We start from the raw sequence: 22,576 nt of genomic DNA on the forward strand, positions 1-22,576 counted from the left end.
TTGTTATGCTGATATCATAACACTAGCCACTCAAAATCGATACCTTAGTGTGACAGAAGAAGTGCTACAAAGAGACCTGATATCACTTGAAACGTACTTCAAGAAATGGCAACTGTGTCCTAAATCTAACAAAACAGAAGTGTCATGTTTTCACCTGAATAATCGCCAAGCTGGCATTAAACTTCACATACGTTTTTGTCACCAAGAACTTCGGCATAGCAGCTATCCCAAATATTTGTGGATTACACTTGATCGCACACTATTGCCCCCGTTTTGCCGGGCAGCTCAGCCGGTAAGCAAAAGTCCCAGAGGCGGAACGTTCGCTTACAGGCAACGCTAAATTATTGAGGATAGGGACAACCTAATGACTGACTACAAATGAAAACACTTAAAAAATGGGCTTTAACATTTATGAAATAAAATATTAGCACTTTCCAAATTCCATTAATATTTTCAAAATCTTGAATAAAAATATTTAGCTCTTCCCTGCTGGAATTCACCCACAGTTCTTCATTAAATTGCATTCTGCAAAGATACGAAACTGAGTCTTAATAAATCGTATTAGGAAATTAATTAACTTATTATTTAAGAAAATCCTATCTCAAAACATCAAAAATCTGATTTTCAAATTATTATTTAAATTAACAATACTCTGCGATTTATTTAGCCGTGAGTCAAATTTTTACCTCACATGGAAAATAAAAAAATCATTTCTATTAATCAAATATTATTCTAATTAATTACTTATGCTTCAAATTATTTACTTAAATTATTTTAAGTCCAATATTCAACTCATTCGATTTTTACTCTTGTGTCAATTGACCTAGTGTTGTGCACAACTCTCAATAATGACTTAAATTCTCGCATTGTAAAGTTAAACATTTTACATTTTGTGAGCTTAGTTCATTGACGCGATCCTTGCTTAAGTATTTTCCCTCGAAGCAAAGATCCTAATCTATCTTATTCCGTCGTAAAATTGCTTAATGATTTATAATTGAGCCAAATATGCTCGCCACAAAACAACAAGAAATTCGAAACTTTACGCACACAGCGTACGCACATCATGACGAAATATCACCATGAAAATCACATTTACAAAATATCCATCTCACATTCAAGCTTTGGTCCACGGTAATATTATCAAATAGATTTATCGAAACCTATCTCTTGATTTTTAATTTTAAATTTTATTTGAAATATGAGAGTTTCTCCTGATGACGATATCAGACAAGGGCTACCATTACGATCGTTTGGTGTGTGATTGTAGCGGGATTATCACTTTTCCAATGAAATAGATTCCACGACGATGTTCCAGGATAATTTTATAGTAGAATTCATCACTAAAATTCCATAGAATTGCCTACAGTCATAGATAAATAAGCATTCGCGCATACGGTCTATGAGTCACGACTACGTTATTTTTAATCTCGTATTATCTGAAATTATCGATCAATATGTGCTGCATAAGAAGAAATTATGTTCAAAGACACACTCTCTTCCTTAACTGACTCATGTAATGGACACACAAATAAAATCCTATCTTAAGATCCATTTACAAGTCTCAAAAATACTAATAACAGTAAATGCAAAATTTGTGGACATTCAAGCCACGACCAATATTCCAGGCCTACATCTACTTCAATATAGCACACATTAATCACTTATAAGCACGGTAATAATTACACTCATGACCTTTAAACATTCTATTAGATCGTAATAATGTCAATTATTATTATTATTATTATTATTATTATTATTATTATTATTATTATTATTATTATTATTATTATTATTATTATACGCGCGCGGTCGCGTCATCGTAGGCTATGGTTTGATGAAATCATAGATGACTCTATCCTATCTCGAATCTATGGTAAACCACAAAGCATCAAGGAAAAATCCTAAGTTCACAGAACACGTCGATATTCTGTCCCAAATAATTCAAAAATTATTCCATCATTAATTTATAAATTAATAAACGTTATCGCGTGGGTCAAATATTTTTAACACTTTCCTCGACTTATCATGGGACAGTGAGAACATGTCACGAAGCACTCATTCGAATAGAACAAATTATAGGTCCCAAATACACTCACACACACATCAAATCTACCAACACCAGTGAAAGAAGAGTGAAATTCCTAACTACAAAGACTATTAGAAATGATCTCAAATATTCAAGCAAGGACTACGTCTACATAATTATTGCAACAGAAAATAGAGAAAAGTATAATTTAAAATCTTAGCTGTAGTAGACTTGGCTTCTGGACTCGGTTGATGATCAGTGAATATTTAACCAAACTCCATCTCCGATATTATTCTCCCCTGGGCTGAATTATGCCTCACATTTTAGTTACACATGGCTGCAGCAGACGAGGACTTAGGACAGTTTCAAACTCCGTCGTAATGTTGAAGTTCCATTCTTCCGAAATAGTTCAGGACTGCTAGTAATCTTCCGTCTTCTGGTGAAAGCTGAAACTAAAAAGTTTGTTTTAGTAATAGTTCCCAACACACACTCGATTCTCCAAGCTGGCACAGTTTTACGTACTTTAAAATTTCCTCAGATTTATGAAATTAAGGAAATCTGAACTGCTGCGTTTCCAATATTTCCGTATCTCAAAATTTCCTCAGAAGCAGAAAAAATATCATCTTTCATCAAATGAATGCTTGTAATGTTCAGATACATGGGTATTTATTTCTTCAAGACGTAGGTGTGTTTGTTAGTTGAATTTTATTGGCTGAGATTTAGCGATCGGGCTAACCTTGCGATCCAATTGGTTAAATATCATGACGTCAAAATCTCAAAGTATTGATCGCTTTTGGTCTCGTAGAGTTCGTGTCCACGTGCTACTCATCTGGTGTCTTCAACAAGGTACAAAAAAAACCAGACTCGCTTACACGGTGGGGGAAAAACCTGTTCCGCTGCGTGCTAGCAGAGGCAGTCAGAGTTGAAATCTCCTTCCTGGATGATAATTTTATGCATTATTCCACCCCAGTAATAAGATATTCTTTCCATACAAACCAATAACCAATTTTCAAGGGTGCACTATCTTACAAACAACATCTTATGAATCTGTCAAAAAAGCTCAAAACATGTAATATTATCCTTCAGAAATTGTATGGCTCAAGTTGGGGTTCATCAGCAAAGACTTTATGATCTGCTTTGGGACTGGTATTCTCGTGTGGTGAGTACTGTGCACCAGTTTGGCTGGATAGCCCATATAGAAGACTAATTGATACTGAACTGAATGTTAGCTTGCGGTTAATATCTGGTACTATTCAGTCCACATCCCTTTATTGGCTCCCAATTCTGTCAGGTATAATGCCACCTGTTTTTAAAAGATAAAATGCTCCCATCCGAGAGTTCAAGAAGATAGAAATGAACCTGCAACTGCCTGTTTTGGATGATATTCCTGTTCTCAAGGTAACGAGGTTGGAGTCACGACATCCATCTTTGCATGATGCTGTCGCATTGGCTGATGGGAATTTTCACCCTTTAGAAGAATAGAGAAGTCGCTGGAAAGTTGCCACAGACAGTTCCTTACACAACATCTTTTCTGGTGAACGTCATCTTCCACGTAAGATTTGAACCACTCTGAATTGGGTGAGAACAAATCATGGACGATGCAGGGATGCCCTTTATAAGTGGAAATATATCTCATCACCAGAGTGCGACTGTGGTGCATCTCGACAGATGATCCCCATATTGTAAGTGAATGTACACGACATTCCTACACAGGTAGCCCGAGTGACTTTTTTGGAACCAACAGAGGAAGCTATACAGTGGATCACTCAACTGGACATTCTGCTATAAAACATGTTTCTTGTCTGTGTATATTTGTAAATACTATATATTTGTATATATACTTGTTGCCCTATGCTAATAATAATAATAATAATAATAATAATAATAATAATAGGTAAATAACGTAGTGATATAATATTCTTTCAAAATTGTAATTATTGTCACTGACCTTACAAAGTACCACAAGTGTATGTCCTGTTTTAAAACATTTAATGCAGTAGTGTTTTTGAACTGTAGTTGTGACATTGGAAATTAATTTTTTGCTGTCACACCTTTGTTGGTTACTGTGTGAAGTGATCTTTGATAATCTGTGTGAAATGATTGTATAGTCTCGGACTGGTGCTCTTAACGAAGCCCTTGTATCAGCAGGTCATGCGATGGCTAGTCATAGCCTAAGGTTTGACTTCAAACCAGATTTGTGATGGAAACTATGAATTCTGAATGGTTTATTTGATTTTGTGAGTGGTTAGAGTCTTCTCGGCTCTTATGTGATGCACTGACTTGTTCCTACTGTACTTTCACAACTAGTGGCAAGAAATATTCATGTCGGTCCTCAGAACTACCAAGTACCAGCTCACACTCTCTGTTTCTTTGTAATTCATGTGTAACAGGACACAATAGGGTACGTTAGAGAACAATCTTGTATTATGACCACCAGTCAAAATGTTGCTTATGAATCCTTTTCACACACAATCATATTTCTATTTTTGATGGAGTCAAAATTAGCTTTCTACTTTCTAAACATATTTTGTGCAGAGACCTGCAAAGCGACATGCATTTTATGTGTCTTCTTTTTTCTTAGCGTATATGTCAGAGGACAGTCCATTGTCTACGTAGCTTAGTCCATTTTACATCATAGATTTTAGATGCTTCTGAAGGATTCAGCCGACCGGATCTTATCTGCTACTTCCCACTTTGTTTTATATCTCACCTCAGGCGCTGTTGTTTCCTCACTCTCATTTCAGCAGTCTACAAATATCATGCCGCAACTTAAATGACTTCCTTTAAAATGTCTAAACTATTTGCCATGCCAGTTGGGTATTGAATTACATAAGAAAAGATTTTAAGATTCATAAAATTTCCTAATTGCTGACTTGTGGAAATACACGTATTTCTGAGGTTACCAATTAGTGATGAGATTACCTTCCATTTGTGGAGAGACACATCGTCCTGAGCTAAATAATTAGTGATAAGGCTTACTTCCGTTTGTGTAGAGACACATGGTCCTGAAGTAACCACTTAGTTATGTGGCTTCCTTCCAGCCTTAGAGCCTTGAGTGTCACATGTCCCTGAGCTGACCACTTTGTGCCACTCCTCCATGGTCTTCATATTTATGGGCGTGATCGGAGTGAAAATAACAAACTGATTAATATGATCGTCTGCTGTCTATGACGTATGTAAGCAGACATATGAATTGCAAAATTCTATTCAGGCTAGAATACACTGACGGACTCCCCTCTTGTAGGTACTCATAGAATTTCACCGGATATTCTAACTGCCCTTTCCATTTAACACAGATATACCCAATTTTTTTATTTTTTGAGTTATAAGTTTTTCTTCACAATGCATTTATAGGAGTCACTTAAACACGAAATCCAGAAGCGTTCAGACATTCAAACTCTATTTTTTGAAAAATAGTTTTTATAGATATCGGACATAGGCATTAGGGGAGAAAATTTGAACATACAATGAACTAATTTGAATGTTAGGATGTGTAAAATATCCATTGCATTTCATTTTTGTAACAATATTCATCAGTCTGCATCTGGTGGCAGGGTCCGGTGTTGTGGTTCATTGACTCCAGTTAGATCGGTCTCGGGCCATGTCTGCATGTAGTCTTCCAAATTTCAGGCCGTTGTGCACTTTATCAGTCTATGCTGTCTGGTTCGTCCCTAGCGCCTCTTTTCACCGACTTTCTGTGTAATAGTGTGACTTTCCCAATATATCGTCCTCTACACGCAACACATGCCCAAACCAGCCCACACGCCTTTCCCCAATTTTCTTCTGGATCGGTGCAATGCCAAAACGTTTTCTAATAACATCATTTGAAATGTGATCTAGTCTAATTATGCCAGCCTTCCACCTAAGCAACTTCGTATCCATGATGCTTAGTTGACGTTCTGCCTCTAGAGCTGGTCAGCATTCGTTGCCGTAGAAAACGACAGGATGGATATTGATAGGACAGATATCAGTTCGGTAGAACTTAGTTTAGAGATGGCCCTTCGTCCAAAGTTCGGAAGGGCGCCTGTTTTCATTCTCCACTTCAGTCAGGCTTTGTATATCCTTAAGTTGACTTCATCAGTAAGTCGGCCATAATCATAGATTGTGGAGCAAATATTCTTAAATATCTCTACTCGTGCTATATCTTCAACGTCAACATGCATGGTTCCAACTTCTCGACGATGTAATGCAATGTATTCTGTCTTGTTCTTGTTGATGCGCGGGGCTTATTGCGCTAGTCGATTGTTCCAGTCTTCTGTTTGACGCTGCAGGTCTAGCTTATTCTCTTCAGCCAAATGATATCATTTGCTTAGAGAAGTGTCCATGGTATTGGACTGCGCTGGTTTGTGGTAATTATGTCCATCACAAGAATGAGCTGCAGTGGTGATAAGCCGGGGCCTTGATGGACTCCTACAGTTATGCGGAAGTCATCGGACGCTCCTGTGGCAGCTTGAACACAACTCATTTGTTCTTTGTAGAGCTATTATACCCTCTCAGCAAGGTGCTCTGGAATGCCATGTACTTGTAGGGCTGACTGATTAGGTCATGAAGTACCCGATGGAAGGGCTTCTAAGGGTCCAGAAATTTGTGATGAAGCCTCTTATTCTTTTCACAGTGTTTCGCAAGTAACAGTCCGGCAGCATGGGTTTCTCCTATTGCGCCACAATTTTACACAAATCCAGCTTGGCTTGTTGTTTGTTTGTCTAAATCGCTAATCCTTTTGTCGAAGATTTGTTCTCAGTCTCTCATTGTGAGGCTCAGAAGTATGTTCGGGCCGTGAATAGAAAAATCGGCAGGGCTTCCCTTATTTCTGAATGGATACTCCATCGCTAGTCTGTTTGTTTTTGACCTTCTTTGATGATATGGTTGAAAAGCTTGCTTTAGCCACACTGCTGCATCCCCCCATTGAGAGAAACAAAACTCTGCTGGAAGATAATCGGGACAGATGGCTTTCCCTGGTTTCATTTCCTTCAGCATAGTCTGGACTTCAGTGACGTAATTTTCTTACGTTGGACCTTCAACAGCGGAGGTGATTAGGATTGGTAGAAACGGAAATTCCATGATTGAGATGTTGTCAAAATAGTTCCACCAGTGTACTCGCGCTTCCCGCCTGTCCAGTAGCAAGTCGTCTGTTTCCTCATTGATGCAGTAAAAACGTTTGACTTCTGACGTTTTGCGATGGCTCGATTGGACTAGCCGTTAAAAATTCCGCTCGAATTCGCGCATGTCACGTTTCACATATAGACCTGCCTACCGGTTTGATTTTGTTACGCAAATACCTCCTTCATTTTACGAGTGGCTGCCTTGTAGGCATTCCAACGAGCAAGAAACTCGTGGTACAGCTGCTTCTTCAACCGTACTCCATATTTAACATCTTCATTCCTTGGCCATATGTCATGTTTAATCCTTCGTTGTCGTCGCCCTGACTTAATTGTTCCAGGAATAGAGCGAAAGGCGTCTTTCAGTTTAGTCCGCCTCACTTCAACTATGGTGATTTGTGACTCTGTAACTTTTGCAACGACGTTAGTCTCCTTCTTCAGGGGCAACCATTTGATCCCAATTTGTCTATTTCCTGTGAAGTATTGGGCTCTTGGTGACTTTATCCACAGCTTAGAAGACTGGTCGTTGTTGCATCGCAAGGATTTAATAAGGGGCAACTGTTATCTCTAGAACATCTTCGAGATTTCACCCTCTCACAAGGATGTAGGCAATGCCAATTGGATGGGGGCCACTGTAGTACAAAGTAGATGAATATCACTCTTTTTGAACCGTGTGTTTGCGATGATCAGTTTCTACATAATCGCGAATTTGTTGGGCATCGTCGTTCTTTTCTCCATATCCATGAACGCCATGGACTGTTTGTTCTGCTTTCCTCGGTCCGACACATCCATTCAGATCAGCGGCAGCGGTCTTCTTGTCAGGCGGTGCCCAGAACGCATCTTTGGTTTCCATGCGCACGTCACTTTGTGGATCGTTGCGCTGAAACATTGGAATTTCCTTCTCTCCCCAATGCGGACGAGTTACATCAAGCGATTGTCAAACTTTTGCACCTCGGAGACTGAACCGTCAAATTTAGCTGATATGACAATGTCAACACCATGAGCTGTTCTTCGGTTTCTGTTGTACACCAGTTAGTAACCACATATCGTTTCACATGACTTTTCTCTACTCCATCTTTTTTTCCGCACCTCTCAGATGCCTACAAGCCTTCTCTCAAGTGCAGTGGCTTATTCGCTACTTCATCCTGGCATAATTCAATGATGGGATACAAAATGGGGGTACTAGCATGGCTAGCCGTCACAGCCCGTGCGACGGCAACCCTAGCATACTTTTCATGCTGACTGGGCACTGCCAATATGCGTCCCTTCCAGGGGCTGCACTAACCTTGGCTCCGTTACCATGAGACATATTTCTGTAATGATGTAGCGGTATTATTTTACGGCCGGTTTGTCTTGAAGCATTTAAGGGCTCATGACGGAATTTAGTAACGCAGCTGCGGACATGGAGAACAGATGCCTTTTGCAGCCACTCCTCTAGAGAAGAAACGCTACCCTCTTTTCTGCATTAACTTCCAGAAATTTAGTGTACCTCTTCCGCCACCTGGTCCCTAGTGAACGTCTCCATCTCCGCCAAAGTTGCCATTAAAGACTTTGTACATGTTTGGTACGCGATAGCTCTTATATTTTGCTCATATTCATCGGCAGGCCAGCGGGGAACCCGTATCCGTCACCTGGGACGCGCCACGTGTTACAGCAATATAGCTGGTTCGTGTAGAATATTTATCAATGCAAAATGAAACATTATTTTACTGAAAACTAATTGTGAACCTGATAAATTATTTGTCACAGGAATCGCGTATTCACGTAAAAAAAGAAGGGTTACAGGCTTTTGCACGTTTGCTTGGTGTGATATGCCACAGAACGCATGACATACCATCCAGTGTCGTATTTTCTGCCCCCTGTTGTCTAGTGGTGTCAACATCAATATCTTGTTTGATGATCAAGAGATTTAGTCTGTCATATCTGGAATCAATGCCCCCCTTTCATTTGTCCACTTATTTTCTCCAAAGAGTGCAGTAACAATGCATGGTCGAGCCTCCCATTACTTTGCTTGTGAGCCAGTCATGCATTCGACTGGGCCATGTGAATTCAGTTCATACAGCATGAATTGGAAAGTACCAGGTCATGTTACGATATATTTTAGCCTGCGTGATCGATTTTCCCATGTGGCAGTTGTAAGCGGATCTCACCTTTAACCCTTCTTCCGTAGAATATTTAGAACTACTCAGTGGTGGGGAGACAGGCACAGAATTGGATGCTATCCAACTATGTTATTAATCCACTAAAAATAATCACGTTGCCCGTGATCTTTTGAAATAAATAGAATAATATTCCTTCCTTTACATAGCAGCAATATCCACTACGGTGCAATTCAACGTCTTGTCATCTCGAATTTTGGCTCAAGCATTGATTTTCATGCTCCTTCTATCCGTATTGTTAAAGTAATACGTGTAAGAATATTCAAGGGCATGATAGGTTGCGTTTGGTTTCAAAATCAGGATATTAGAACATTGTAATAAAACGCTACCACCAATGCCATATTCTGTGTTGCCTTCATAATGTCTTTAACAGCAGTGTCTTGAGGAGAAAAGACAGTATCAATGCTAGCGAGAGAGCCGTCGTATACTTGTTATATTTCAGCTTTTCCAGGATTTCATCAGGATTAGTGGCTTCCGCGTTAAATACAGGAATTAAGACGTAGACTGATGTTTACATGGTAGGAAGTATGAACGTCCTTGTATAAACCTACCGTCCTATATGTAGGTTGGCTATGTTTGATTGCACATCAAAGATACATATTTCGGAAAAGCGACACAGCGACATAATAAAATGGTATAGTGATATGATAACAATTTACAAACACAATATGTATATTTGTGTGACAAAATAACATTCATAAATGATTAGCCATGTTTCAACAGATCTTGCTGAATGTCGACAAAAGTTCTCAACTTTATTAATATATACAACACAGACATTCTCTCAAACAACCTCAAGAACAAGGTCCATTACAAAAATTATTACTTGCCTGCAACAAAGCGCAGAGTGCTTCAACAAGATCAAAACTCGAAAGCATATGCCGTTCTTTATGTAGGAGAACAGACTACGGATTTCGATAGAATAATATGTGCTGGATTAAAGAGCTTGTACGAATATTTACCCTTTTAGGCTGGACCACTTCTCATGCTTTCTTCAAAATTAACTCGTACATTTCTAAACCGTGACAAGTTTCTTGCGCGTGATATCGTGATTAAGAAAAGACGCAACATATTCTCGTAACAAGTGAGAGCTTTTGAAATTTAACCTCAGATGATGTTTACTTTCAGGAATGTAATGTTTATGAGTAACGAGCTCTCTGCACTGGATATCAGTGATTGGAATGTCCAGTAGCAAATCCCCTGTGTGAGATTTGTAGTGGATTTGTCTGTTGAACTATAGGTCACATGGTTTTAATTTGTCATTGTAGATCGAGACCCGAGGTGAGCTATAGAGATCATCAACCTCCAGACGGCGGATCATCTAGTTTTAGGTGTAGTGTGTGCAGTGAAGTCCTGGCTAGGAAGTTGGACCTCTTGCGACATCTGAAGAGACACAAGGAAGATGGACCCAGCAGCTTGTTGAAATACCTCAGGATCCACCCGCGCCAAGTGTGCGGATTTTCTGATAAATGCTTTACAAAGAGGAAAATGCTGACAGGGGACACGCGATTGCATAAAGGTGGGATTAAAAACGAATGCTCAGTATCCCATAAAATTTTTAGGAAAAGGCCGGGCGTTAGGCGGTCTCACACGAGCGAGAACCGATACTGCTGCAACGTCTGTAGCAAGTCATTCATACAGAAAGGCAGTCTGACCGATCATATGCGGTCCGGTCCAGGCGAGAAGCCAAACAGGTGTTATGTGTGTGGCAAATCATTCACAAGCAAAGTCAGGGTGACCTATCATATGCGGACCCACACAGGCGAGAAGCCAATCAAATGCAATGTGTGTGGCAAATCATTCGCACAGAGAGTTAAACTATCCGAACATATGCAGACTCATACAGGCGAGAAGCCTAATACGTGCAATGTCTGTGACAAATCATTCACTATGAAGGGCAATCTGACCTATCATATGCGAACCCATACAGGCAGCAGGCCATACAGGTGCAATATCTGTGGTAAATCATTCATAAAGAGAGGTAAACTAAACGAGCATATGCGGGCCCATACAGGGGAGAAGCCTCACAGTTGCGTTCTCTGTGGCAAATCATTTACAATCAAATGCAATCTTACCGTTCATATGCGGACCCATACAGGCGAGAAGTCTTACAAGTGCAACGTCTGTAGCAAATCATTCACAAGCAAGGGTAGTCTGACCGTTCATGTGCTTACCCATACAGGCGAGAAGCCACACAGCTGCAATGTCTGTGGCAAATCATTCATAGCGAGAGGTAATCTAACCGAACATATGCGGACCCATACAGGCGAGAAGTCTTACAAGTGCAATGTCTGTAGCAAATCATTCACAAGCAAGGGTAGTCTGACCGTTCATGTGCGGACCCATACAGGCGAGAAGCCATACAGCTGCAATGTCTGTGGCAAATCATTCATAAGGAGAAGTAGTCTAACCGAACATATGCGGTACCATACACGCGAGAAGCTTAACAGTTGCAATGTCTGTGGCAAATCATTCACAAGCAAAGGCAATCTGACCGTTCATATACGGACCCATACAGGCGAGAAGTCTTACAGGTGCAATGTCTGTGGCAAATCATTGACAAGCAAAGGTATTCTGACCGTTCATATGCGGACCCATACAGGCGAGAAGCCATACAACTGCAATATCTGTGGCAAATCATTCATTCGGAGAGGTAAACTAACCGAACATATGCGGACCCATACAAGCGAGAAGCCATTCCACTGCAATGTCTGTGGCAAATCATTGACAAGCAAAGGTATTCTGACCGTTCATATGCGGACCCATACAGGCGAGAAGCCGTACAGCTGCAATGTTTGTAGCAAATCAATCATACTGAAAGGGATTTTAAACGGTCATATGCGGACCCATACAGGCGAGAAGCCATACAGCTGCAATGACTGTGGCAAATCATTCATACAAAGAGTTCAACTAACCGAACATATGCGGACTCATACAGGCGAGAAGCCATACAGGTGCAATGTTTGTAGCAAATCATTCATACAGAAAGGGATTTTAACCGGTCATATGCGGACCCATACAGGCGAGAAGCCATACATTTGCAATGACTGTGGCAAATCATTCATACAGAAAGGTAAGCTAACCGATCATATGCGGACCCATACAGGCGAGAAGCCATACAACTGCAATGTCTGTGGCAAATCATTCATAAAGAGAGGCAAACTTAACGAACATGTGCGGAGACATACAGGCGAGTCATAAAAAGCGGCAAACTAAGCAAACATTTGCGGACCCATACAGGTGAGAAACCTTACAGCTTCAATGACTGTGGCAAATCATTCACAAGGAAAGGCAGTCTGACCGGTCATATGCGGGGCCCATACAGGCCTGACGCCAAAGAGCTGCAATGTCTGTGGCAAATCATTCACAAAGAAAGGCAGTCTGACCTAACTGTTCATATGCGGACACAACCAGAAGAGAAGCCATACTGTTGCAATGTTTATACCACTGAAGCACAACTTGTAGGATTCCAGCAAGATATAGCAGATATCCTGGATTCAGGAGGTCAATTGGTCTCTATCGCGACTGACCTGCCTAAGGCATTTGATAGGGTAGATCATGGGAGACTAGTTTCAAAAATGAGTGCAATTGGACTAGATAAAACAGTGACTGAATGGGTGGCTCTGTTTTTAGAAAATAGAACTCAGAGAATTAGAGTAGGTGAAGCCTTATCCTGCCCTGTAAAAATTAAGATGGGAATTCCTCAAGGCAGTGTTATTGGACCTTTATGTTTTCTTATATATATTGATGATATGTGTAAAGAAGTGGAATCAGAGATAAGGCTTTTCGCAGATGATGTTATTCTGTACAGAGTAATAAATAAGTTACAAGATTGTGAGCAACTGCCAAATGATCTCGATAATGTTGTCGGGTTGTTGCATTTTCAGATTAAAGCTCGCAAATGAGCTGTTTTCATTCAGTAATGGCTACTATAACCCACCCATATCCAATCCCTTCTTCAACGATAACGCCCCTTCCTCCCCAACATCAATAACCGAACCATCGCCGTCTCAATCTATATATGTAGGATTGAGACGGCAGTGAACCGAACTGCCGAACCTTACCCCCACCACTACCACGTGCAAGGGTTTGCCAGCGGCATAGGTCCTACCCTTCCGAGGGCCCGGCTCAGACTGAATACTTTTGCCCTCCACTCACGTGGGCGCGCTGTTGTACATCACGTCACTCACCCTAAGCCCACGTGACGAATACGGCAGCTCCTATTGGTAGAAACATCTCCCGATTGCTATTGGTCGATTTGAGTTTGACAACTTGGACCACGTGGGACGACCACGTTTTTGACGTTTGTGACATTTTGCTTTACTTTGATTTGTATGCGTATATCTGTTATATTCGTTTGCGTGTTTGAAGAAAAAGTACAAGATATTTGAGGTAAGCATCCTTACTGTTCTTGTTTTACTAATCTCCTGAGGCCAGAACATGAAAACATACCACACCAAGGGAAATGAATTTCGGATAATTTGAAACACAAGTGCAGCCAGTATCCAGTATTCGGGAGATAGTAGGTTCGAACCCCACTATCTTCAGCCCTGAAAATGGTTTTCTGTGGTTTCCCATTTTCACACCAGGCAAATGCTGGGGCTGTACCTTAATTAAGTCCACGGCTGCTTCCTTCCCATTCCTAGGCCTTTCCTGTCCCATCATCGCCATTAGACCTATCTGTGTCGGTGCAATGTAAAGCAACTAGCCTTATCATAGTTGTCCCGCTGTGGGTAGGGCCAGTAGAATAACAGCGACTGCATCCTCTGCCTGCTGTAAGAGACGACTAAAAGGGGTCCCATGTGGGCTCTGCACTTGGGAGCTTGGGTAGGCGACCACGGAGCCCTTAATTGAATTTTGGCACTGCCTCCGCTTACTTGTGCCAGGCTCCCCACTTTCATCTATCCTATCTGATCTACCTCGATCACAACCTGTTCTTTTCTGCCCCCGATTGTATTATGTATGTAGGCCTAGTGAGTCTTATTTTCCCTCCATGGCCCTGGTCCTCCTTAGCTGATACCATCATTTTTCCTAGTGTCAGCCCCCTTCCATTTCTTCTCTCCGATTACTAATATGTATAGGGGATGGTTGCCTGGTTGTACTTACTCTTAAAACAATGAACTATATTTTAGACCCTTTTAATCAACAAGCATCATCACCTTAAGCAAGGAGATTTGTGGTGAGGGCAAGGTATTTGGTGGCCATGACATATACTAGGAAATGTCCCATCATTCGCCTTACTGCAGGCGAAAAACAAAAACCAATCTCAGGACAGCCAGTGGTAGGGGAACAGCCCGCTTCTGTGTCCCATATGCAGAGGTGTAGAAACACGGTGGAACCATAGCCACCCCTCCTCTCCTTGGTTGGCCGGTTGGAGTGCATGCTGTCAGACCACAGATCAGCCTACTCTGCAACCAGCAACATAGATTTCTGCCTTCGATATACAGTAGGTACAAATGGCACTGTCTGAAGTGGGTTTCCACTGTCTTCAACTGGCATTTCGTCTAGGTCACAGCAAAGTCCCTTGCACACAGTAATGTTGTGGAAGTAGCAGCATATTGTTCATAATACTGTACTAAATTAGCAAGCAATTCCTTGGACATAGCTCTTAATAGGTAGAGCTATGTTGTGACTTGACATGGGAATGTTTTGTGCTGGAGCAGCTGCCATATTATTGTATGTAGATCCTGATGCTACATATTTCTATAAATTTATTAGAACTCCTCTCCTGCGGATGGACTGAAAGGAAGCATTATTTGTACCTCCTGCATGTTGTAAGAGGGAGCAATCACAGAATCTGTAAGCTCTCTCTTGTTTTTTAAACCCTCAAATATATTCATGATTCCATCCTTTTCCATCTAGCAGAAAAATTTTGATATGCTGTATCCTACTGTCAAATAAAATAGAACTTTTTTATTGTAAATAGTGTAGGTTAATGAATACAAGGGATGCATACAATTTTGTAGCTTGACATTGTTTATCATCTAAATGCAGATGACTGATTGAATGATATGTTGTGTTTTGGTGCAGTATGTAGGAACAGAGTATGTGCTATCATGTCTTGGGTTCTTCAAACACTACTCTGCCAGAGATTTGCCATCCTCTAGTAGATGCAAAAGAAGTACAAATCTCAATATTTTACAGTGTGTGGCCCTAGGTGCCTCATTTGACAGACTGAAAGATTTATCATATAGTAAGTTCCTTGGGAAAATACAAATGGTGCTGCTGAAAACTTTTGCAATGTCAGTGCTACGTTAAACTGCAATAAGAGAGAAAAGTATTATGTTGTACCTTGTCAGTTCCAGTCTTTCTTTCATAAATGAATTATCTTGTATTTTTGTTGTATTGAATAGTTTTCTGGCTGATGAATATTAATTGATGATTAACACTGCTGAATATAATGTCATGAGATTATGATATACTATGATCACTAAAACTTTTGTTCAAATTTCTACACAATTTTATACCTGTAGCACTGTGGATAGTAGGTAGAATATAGCTCCATAAATCGAAAGATCATGTTTCATTTCAATTTACCTTTGAATCCTACAAACTCCCTCCTTAGCATATGAGTTTCCTTTCATCATTTTGGTTCCTGTGTATGGTTTTCTTTCTTACATTGTATTTATATTTTATTTCCTGCATAAGTGGCATATCTTGATACTATTGACTGTTACAGTTGGCTTAAGTATTGTTAAAGAGGACTGATATACCAGGGGATGTTAGTGCCTATTTCTGTCATAGGTCTTAATCTGAGATAAGTATTTCCAATCCCACTCACCTTCAGGTCACTTCCTTCCTCCCTTTGTGAGTTAGCTTCCTTTTCCCTCAGCAGAAACAAACAAAAGCAGCACAGGCAAGGCCAGTCACTGTGATCCTTCAAGGCTTTGTGAATTAGTAAAAATAAAATATAGCTCCATATTTGAAATAATTATAATAAGCAGCACAAGTGGTAAGCTTCTTTTCTCTAGCAAAAAAAATATTAATAATAATAATAAAGCACAGGCCAACCTCCAGGTGTATTGTAGTTCAGAATGCAGTATTTCAGAAAAAGGTAACAGAAAGAAGGAAAGAAAGGAAAGGAAATGAAAGAAAAATATAAGAGCAATAAAAAAAGAAAAAATATATTTAATATAATATTTAAGAGTGGAGGGGGGACGAGAACCTGGGTACCCTCCGCGCGTTAAACGATTTAAATCACCTGCTCGGTAATTTTAGTTCAGCCCTGTTTACACTAGGGGCGCTGGTGTGCAATTCCTGGCGATCTTTGCGCAGCCGTTGCGTACAGAAGTGAAAAATAACGTTGAGAGTCATCTCTAACTCATTCTCTTTGACAACGTGTAAAGCCCACTAGAGCAGGACTGTATTGATAGTTGATAGTTGCACCCAGTGCTGTTTTCAAGAAGTGTCGTGTACTCTGGAGTTGTCACTGGTAATTCATCCTTTCCTAAATTCAGCCCGTTCTACTGACTGATACAAATCAAATCCGTTCTTTAAGTGTTTGTTTTAAGTGATTACACTGAATTAAAATATCAGGTTTTGTTTCTAGGTGTGAGGTATGTGTTACATAAGACGCGTATTAGCCATTTGTACAGCCTATTCCGTTAATTTATTGTGCTACAGATTTTCTTCATTGAGAAATTGTGATTTCGATCATTTACACTGTGTCCACAATCTCTATTGTCGGTAAGGTTCAAGTTCTATAATTTACTTTTGCGAAAATTAAACATCTCAATTGGGAACAGTAAGAAATTAATACTAATCTTTCTCAGTTTCAGCATTCTACATATTTTTAACATTTAATATTTTTAATTTTCTTAAATTTTATTTCTACTTAAGCATTAAAACAGTATACGCATATTACTGGCATTCTTTTTGAAAACTCCTGGCCTTTGTGTCACAAGTGCCAGCAAATCTGTTCCTCGTGTGTTGTAGCAATATAACGTAACTTACCTTACCTATCAAAATTTTTTGGAGTGAAGAATATTTCTGAAGGGCTACGCAGGTGAAGAATCGCGGTTATTAGTTTCAGAAAGAAATTACAATATGTAGTGCATAATTTTAATTATTGTGTTGCTGTGTTATTTACCTATGTTTGCAATTTAATAGTGACGCTGTGAATGTTGAGTTGTTCTTTACACTGTAGGCTGCGACATATGGTAGTAGGGTTCGAAATTTTGAGAAGTTTCCGTTTAGGATATCATACGTAGAATTCTTGTTATGGTTATCAGTGTTGTTATGGAGATTCTTCTGCATGGTATCAGTCATAGAAAACTTCAGGTCCAATAGGTATGATCACAATATTAACAGTCATGTAAAATGTTGAGTCTTTTTGGTATGTTCATAATATTAACGGTCATGTAAAATTTCAAGCATAATGTTTAGTCTGTTGACAGATAACCTAAGTAGCAATGACAGCAATAAGGTAATATATTTCTCTGGCCTATGTTTTAGTGTAAAATCATTGGAAGTAATCAAGAACCCCAGTACCTTCTAACTACTTCAGTTGCGGTGTGAAATAGACCTGCAAGTAAAAATCAAAGAGGAACCAGCCTGGCTTGAAAGAACAACAAATGCATCACTTGTGAGTCTCATGGCAAATAACTTTATAGAGGTCAGAATTTAACCCTTAGTAGCTGAATAAGTTTGGCAGGGGCATAATTTACTATGTGCTTCCCCAATATTAACCCCAGCAGTTGCCATTTGCTACATGGGCATCTAGGAAAAGTATGTCTCTCTTTTGTTTCTTTGTCTGGGAGTATGTGATAATGTGCTACGCAAGGCAGCCAACTCTTAGGAAGTACAAACAACAGTATTTATATACATCTATAGGTCCAACTAGTGACAGAAACTTTGTTCATTGGGGTAAGGAAAGGGCTTCTGGTGGCATATGCCCCCAGATTATGGTCGCCAAGTGGACACTTGGCCTCTAGCATTTACTAGGGAGATGGCAGTGCATGCTATGTTTGATAGTGGCAAAAGCTGAATTAAAGTTGTGGACTTGATAGTGAAGGAACCTTGGTTAGGTCCAGCTACCAATGAAGTTGTGACAGGCAGCGTTTCAAGATCGAGGCATCAGGACATTTCATGAGCTAAGTACCCATCAAATGACTGTTTATTGTTTATTGATTACCTCTGGCATTTATTGAAATGGATTTCTGTAGGTTGTATGGTTATGTTTTTATTCTCCATGGTTTGGTAATGGTATCGTTGTGGGATTGACGTCATCTCCTATCATACATTATCCAATTTTAGTGCTAGTAGCTGCTGAACTGAAGGACAATTGTGGGTGCTGGATTTAATTCGGTTATGGCCAGTAGGTCTTTGAATCTCACAGTGAACATATTGTTCCTCCAAAAGAAATTCCAGGTAAGATTTGCATCATTTAAACTTCTTTACAATGTTACTAATGTTGGGTGATCTCATAGTAAAACTCTGCCTTGGCGGAGAAGCTGTGAAATAATTTTGGAGAAGAAGCGACTTATTGTCATCATCTTTCCTTGCTCTGTCTGTTGCTACTGTAAACACAGTCCATTGTAATCTTCTGAATGTGTGGCTTACAGTTCAGTCTCTCTTCATCTGATAGCTTACATGGTGATGTGATAACATTCTACTTTCATGTTGGGGAGTGTAATTTGGGTCCATTCTAGAGGTATTTGATGAAGCTGAATATCCCAGCACACGTCTGTAGTTATACTGGCATAAAAGTGAATTCCTGCACCTCATTCTTGCACCTCAGAGTCTTTGAAAACCTTGAGAGTTGGAAGAGGGATATTCAATGAATAATTGTGACTCGGCAGCAAAAATCTACTCCCAACACTGTGAACTGCTAATTTATAGATGTGATATTGTCCACGAGTTGCTTAAAGGTGAAATTCTGCAGCTTATGCACACTGTTCTCTGAATAAATGTTTGCTGGTTGAGTTCTAAATTATAGACACTACAGAAGAGAACGGTGTCTGAATATATCTGTGGTGCGAGTGCACTGCTATTCAAGATCTATACTCTTGACACTTCTTGTTATGTTCTATTCTTGGGTTTATAGAACAAAACAATAGCTGTCATCAACAACAACGGAATTCAAGAACTACAATGTGACCCTACAAATAAATTGCAAAACAAAATAAAACAAGCTATCCAGCAAACAGACTTTATTCTCACAGAACAAGAAAAGGAAAGCCTCACTATCAAAAAATCCCAAACTCCCCACAGTAAGAGCCATCCCCAAAATACACAAAAGCTCATGTCCCATTAGACCAATAGTAAATTATGATGTGCCAATTTACAATTTAAGCTAACAATTGAAAAAATCCTAAAAGAGAAAGTCTCAATTAAAGAAGACAGATAAATTAAAACCAGCCTAGAAAGCGCCCGACTGTTCACTTTGCCTTACGGTCCATATTGCCCGAAAACACCCAGCTGCATTATCTGCATACGTGTGCAATCTATGCAATAGTTTTGTATTTTTTGGTAGTGAATTGTTTATTAGGCTTTGATGAACATGCAGTACAATATACAAGGCTTAGGAAATGAAAGAAGAGTGAGAATTTGTCTTGAAGTTGTCTAGGCAATGGACTTGAACTTCCGCGAGTGCTGGTCTGCTGTTTAGTTCGTAAACATGACGGGATTGAATATTGCGGATATTGAGACTGAGCTGAATAACGGCATAAGAAATGACACAGAATTGTTGAGCAGGGGTGGAGGTAAATTTTTAGTGAGTAAATAACATATCAACAAAGATAATTTTACTGATAACTGTGATATAAGTAAAAACGGATATCTAGAAATCGGACCTGATGATGATGTGGCTGCAATTCAGGTAACACGAATATTTTGTTTCATTACTCAATGATTATATGGATGATGTTGAACCTATCAATAATTTCAAAAGAGTATTATGAGAAATAGGTTATATTTTTACATATGTTAGGCGGGGACAATCTATTCAGTGACATTACCGATTGCGTATATATCAATGCAGCAATCAAACAGGCGCATTTCAGTAAAATAGAAACAGAACGGGAAGACACTTGCTAGAGGAAATGAAAGTTGATATACAAGGTCACCATTACACTTCCAGAATCTCATCTTTATTGGCTTAGGGGGATTTAGACAACATGAGAATATGACTAATACAGCCTACCTCAGTGTTGAGTATCTCCAGCACGGGTGGGGGTTTGAACCGACAAACTTATGACTCAATGAATAGAGAAATGGACATGATGGTATGTTAAATGTTGTAAATGATGGCATGTTTTCTAATATTATTGAAAATGGAACGGTGTGCTCTGCTTGAATGTTTCCTAATTAATAGGTTGAAACCTGGGGATAAGCGGAGCAAAAATGTGGGTGGTAAAGGGTTAAAGATACCCTTTGACATCACCAACATGTACACCAACGTAACAATAGATGAATCCATTAAAATTATCGAAAAGTTTCATAAAGAAAATACTTCACTGCAGGAAACCAAAGAAATAATTAGCCTTATTAGAACAATGCTACACCAAAATTGCTTTGCATTCACTGACAAGATCTATTGCACAAAGAAGGGTTAGCCATGGGCTCACCATTATAAGGTATAATAGCAAACATTTTTTGAATAACTTTGAAAACATCTTCTGAATGTATCAGCATTCAAAAGGCATATTATACTGGAGCAGGTATGTTGGCAACATCATGTGCTTATGATAATGACTTCACTAATGCACACCAGTTATTAAACACACTAAATTATTTACAAAATTCCACCAGCTTCACAATGGAGCAAGAATCTAATAAGAAAATAACACCACAATCAGCAGGAATAATGGCAAGCTGTCTTACAAAGTGTACAGCAAGCCCACTCAGGTGTTGCATGCTATTGACGAGTCTAACCATGCATACACACTAAAAATAGCTGGATTGAATACAATGATACACAGAGCTGTTTCCAAACCAATGAGTACAATGGAGTTCAATGAAGAGGCACAAATTGTCAAACAAATCATGAAAGAAGACAACCACCCTCCAGGCACAGTAGATAAAACATTAAACAAACAAAAGAAAAGTCTCTGCAAAACCACCAAACTTGGTTCTCAACTACATTAATAATAACACATAAATAGTAGGTTATATCTTTAGGAAACAGGGTTTTAGTTAACCTTGAGGATGAACAACACACTGCAGAGACACATCAATAAGTGCACCTAAACAAAAAAGACCCTTTCTTAAAATCACAAGTCTATGAACTCAAGTGCCAAGAACGTAACTGCAATGCCACCTATATAGGTCAGATAAAACAAAATTTCCACACAAGATTCAAAGAACACAATAAACGATCAGATATAATCAGCATTCAGCCTTTGGGGAGCACATATACGACAGTTCACACTATTTCACAGACATCAACACAGATCTAAAATTTTTACACATTGAAAATAAAATAAAATCTTCGAAGATTAGGGAAGCAATCGAGATCTACATCGCAAAAAGTGCTAACGCAACCAACTTAAACAACCATACACACTTAAAAAATTCCCCGCACATCGCTCTATTCACATAATATCTGGGCCATACTTACTCATTAAATTGGCATTTATCACAATAATATCCTATAGATATTCTCTGTTTCAATTCCATATATTATTCATCTCAAATCATTCAGTTGCATTCATCCATCTTACATAAAAGTACATTATAACATGAAGTAGGTTAATAACCTTCTCTCCCCTCTCCAGTGTGGAAAGAGTATTCCACAGTGCTCCACTCGTTCCATCCTACTTCCCCCTCTCCTCTCCATGGTACAGTGTACTAGATTTTAACACCCAGTAGGAGGGATCCACAATGTTTGGCACTCCCCTCTCATGCTTCCCTTCCCCTCTCCGTAAGGTTTGTGCTATACTCAAAACTTTCCATTTACCTCTCCATGACCACAGTCCTGAAATAGTATTTAGTGACAACAAAGTTGGCATTGGCAGTCTAGATAAGTTCAGGAGTTTTCTGGATATATTAATACTTGTAAATTTCTAATTTGTCAGTACTGGCTCATATTATTACTGAACACTCTATCATTGACAAGTTTATGCAACGTAAACTATGCTGTACATATATGCATATTTTGTGTGATTTCATAGAGTCTGAGGATGTTCTTGTAGAATGAAACATGTCATTTTACAGGTATGTTTATAATGTAATAATTTATGTTAAAATTGTATGTTTGACGAACTAGAAAGTTTTTTTGTTACATTTAACTAAGTCTACAATGGAAAGTATGGCTTCATCTTTAACAAGCTCTCCATTTCGTGCGTCATTTT

At 39.3% G+C, this 22,576-nt stretch overlaps 1 protein-coding gene and 1 long non-coding RNA gene across 2 annotated transcripts in view; both read left to right on the forward strand.

Moving 5' to 3' along the window:
* The first annotated feature begins 11,366 nt into the window (after positions 1–11,366).
* On the forward strand, positions 11,367–12,485 carry LOC137503295 (zinc finger protein ZFP2-like). Its single transcript, XM_068230843.1, has 3 exons — positions 11,367–11,685; positions 11,770–12,077; positions 12,294–12,485. The coding sequence occupies exons 1-3, from the start codon at positions 11,367–11,369 to the stop codon at positions 12,483–12,485; spliced, it is 819 nt and encodes a 272-aa protein (XP_068086944.1).
* A 5,296-nt stretch (positions 12,486–17,781) lies between these two features.
* The window catches only part of LOC137503131 (uncharacterized), a 50,611-nt gene continuing 45,816 nt past the window's right edge, over positions 17,782–22,576 (forward strand). The window contains exon 1 of the long non-coding RNA XR_011019070.1: positions 17,782–17,868. This is a non-coding gene — a long non-coding RNA (uncharacterized lncRNA). The remainder of the gene's footprint in view (positions 17,869–22,576) is intronic.

Source organism: Anabrus simplex, chromosome X (assembly GCF_040414725.1).
Source record: "Anabrus simplex isolate iqAnaSimp1 chromosome X, ASM4041472v1, whole genome shotgun sequence".
In the NCBI taxonomy this organism is placed as follows: Eukaryota; Metazoa; Arthropoda; class Insecta; order Orthoptera; family Tettigoniidae; genus Anabrus; species Anabrus simplex.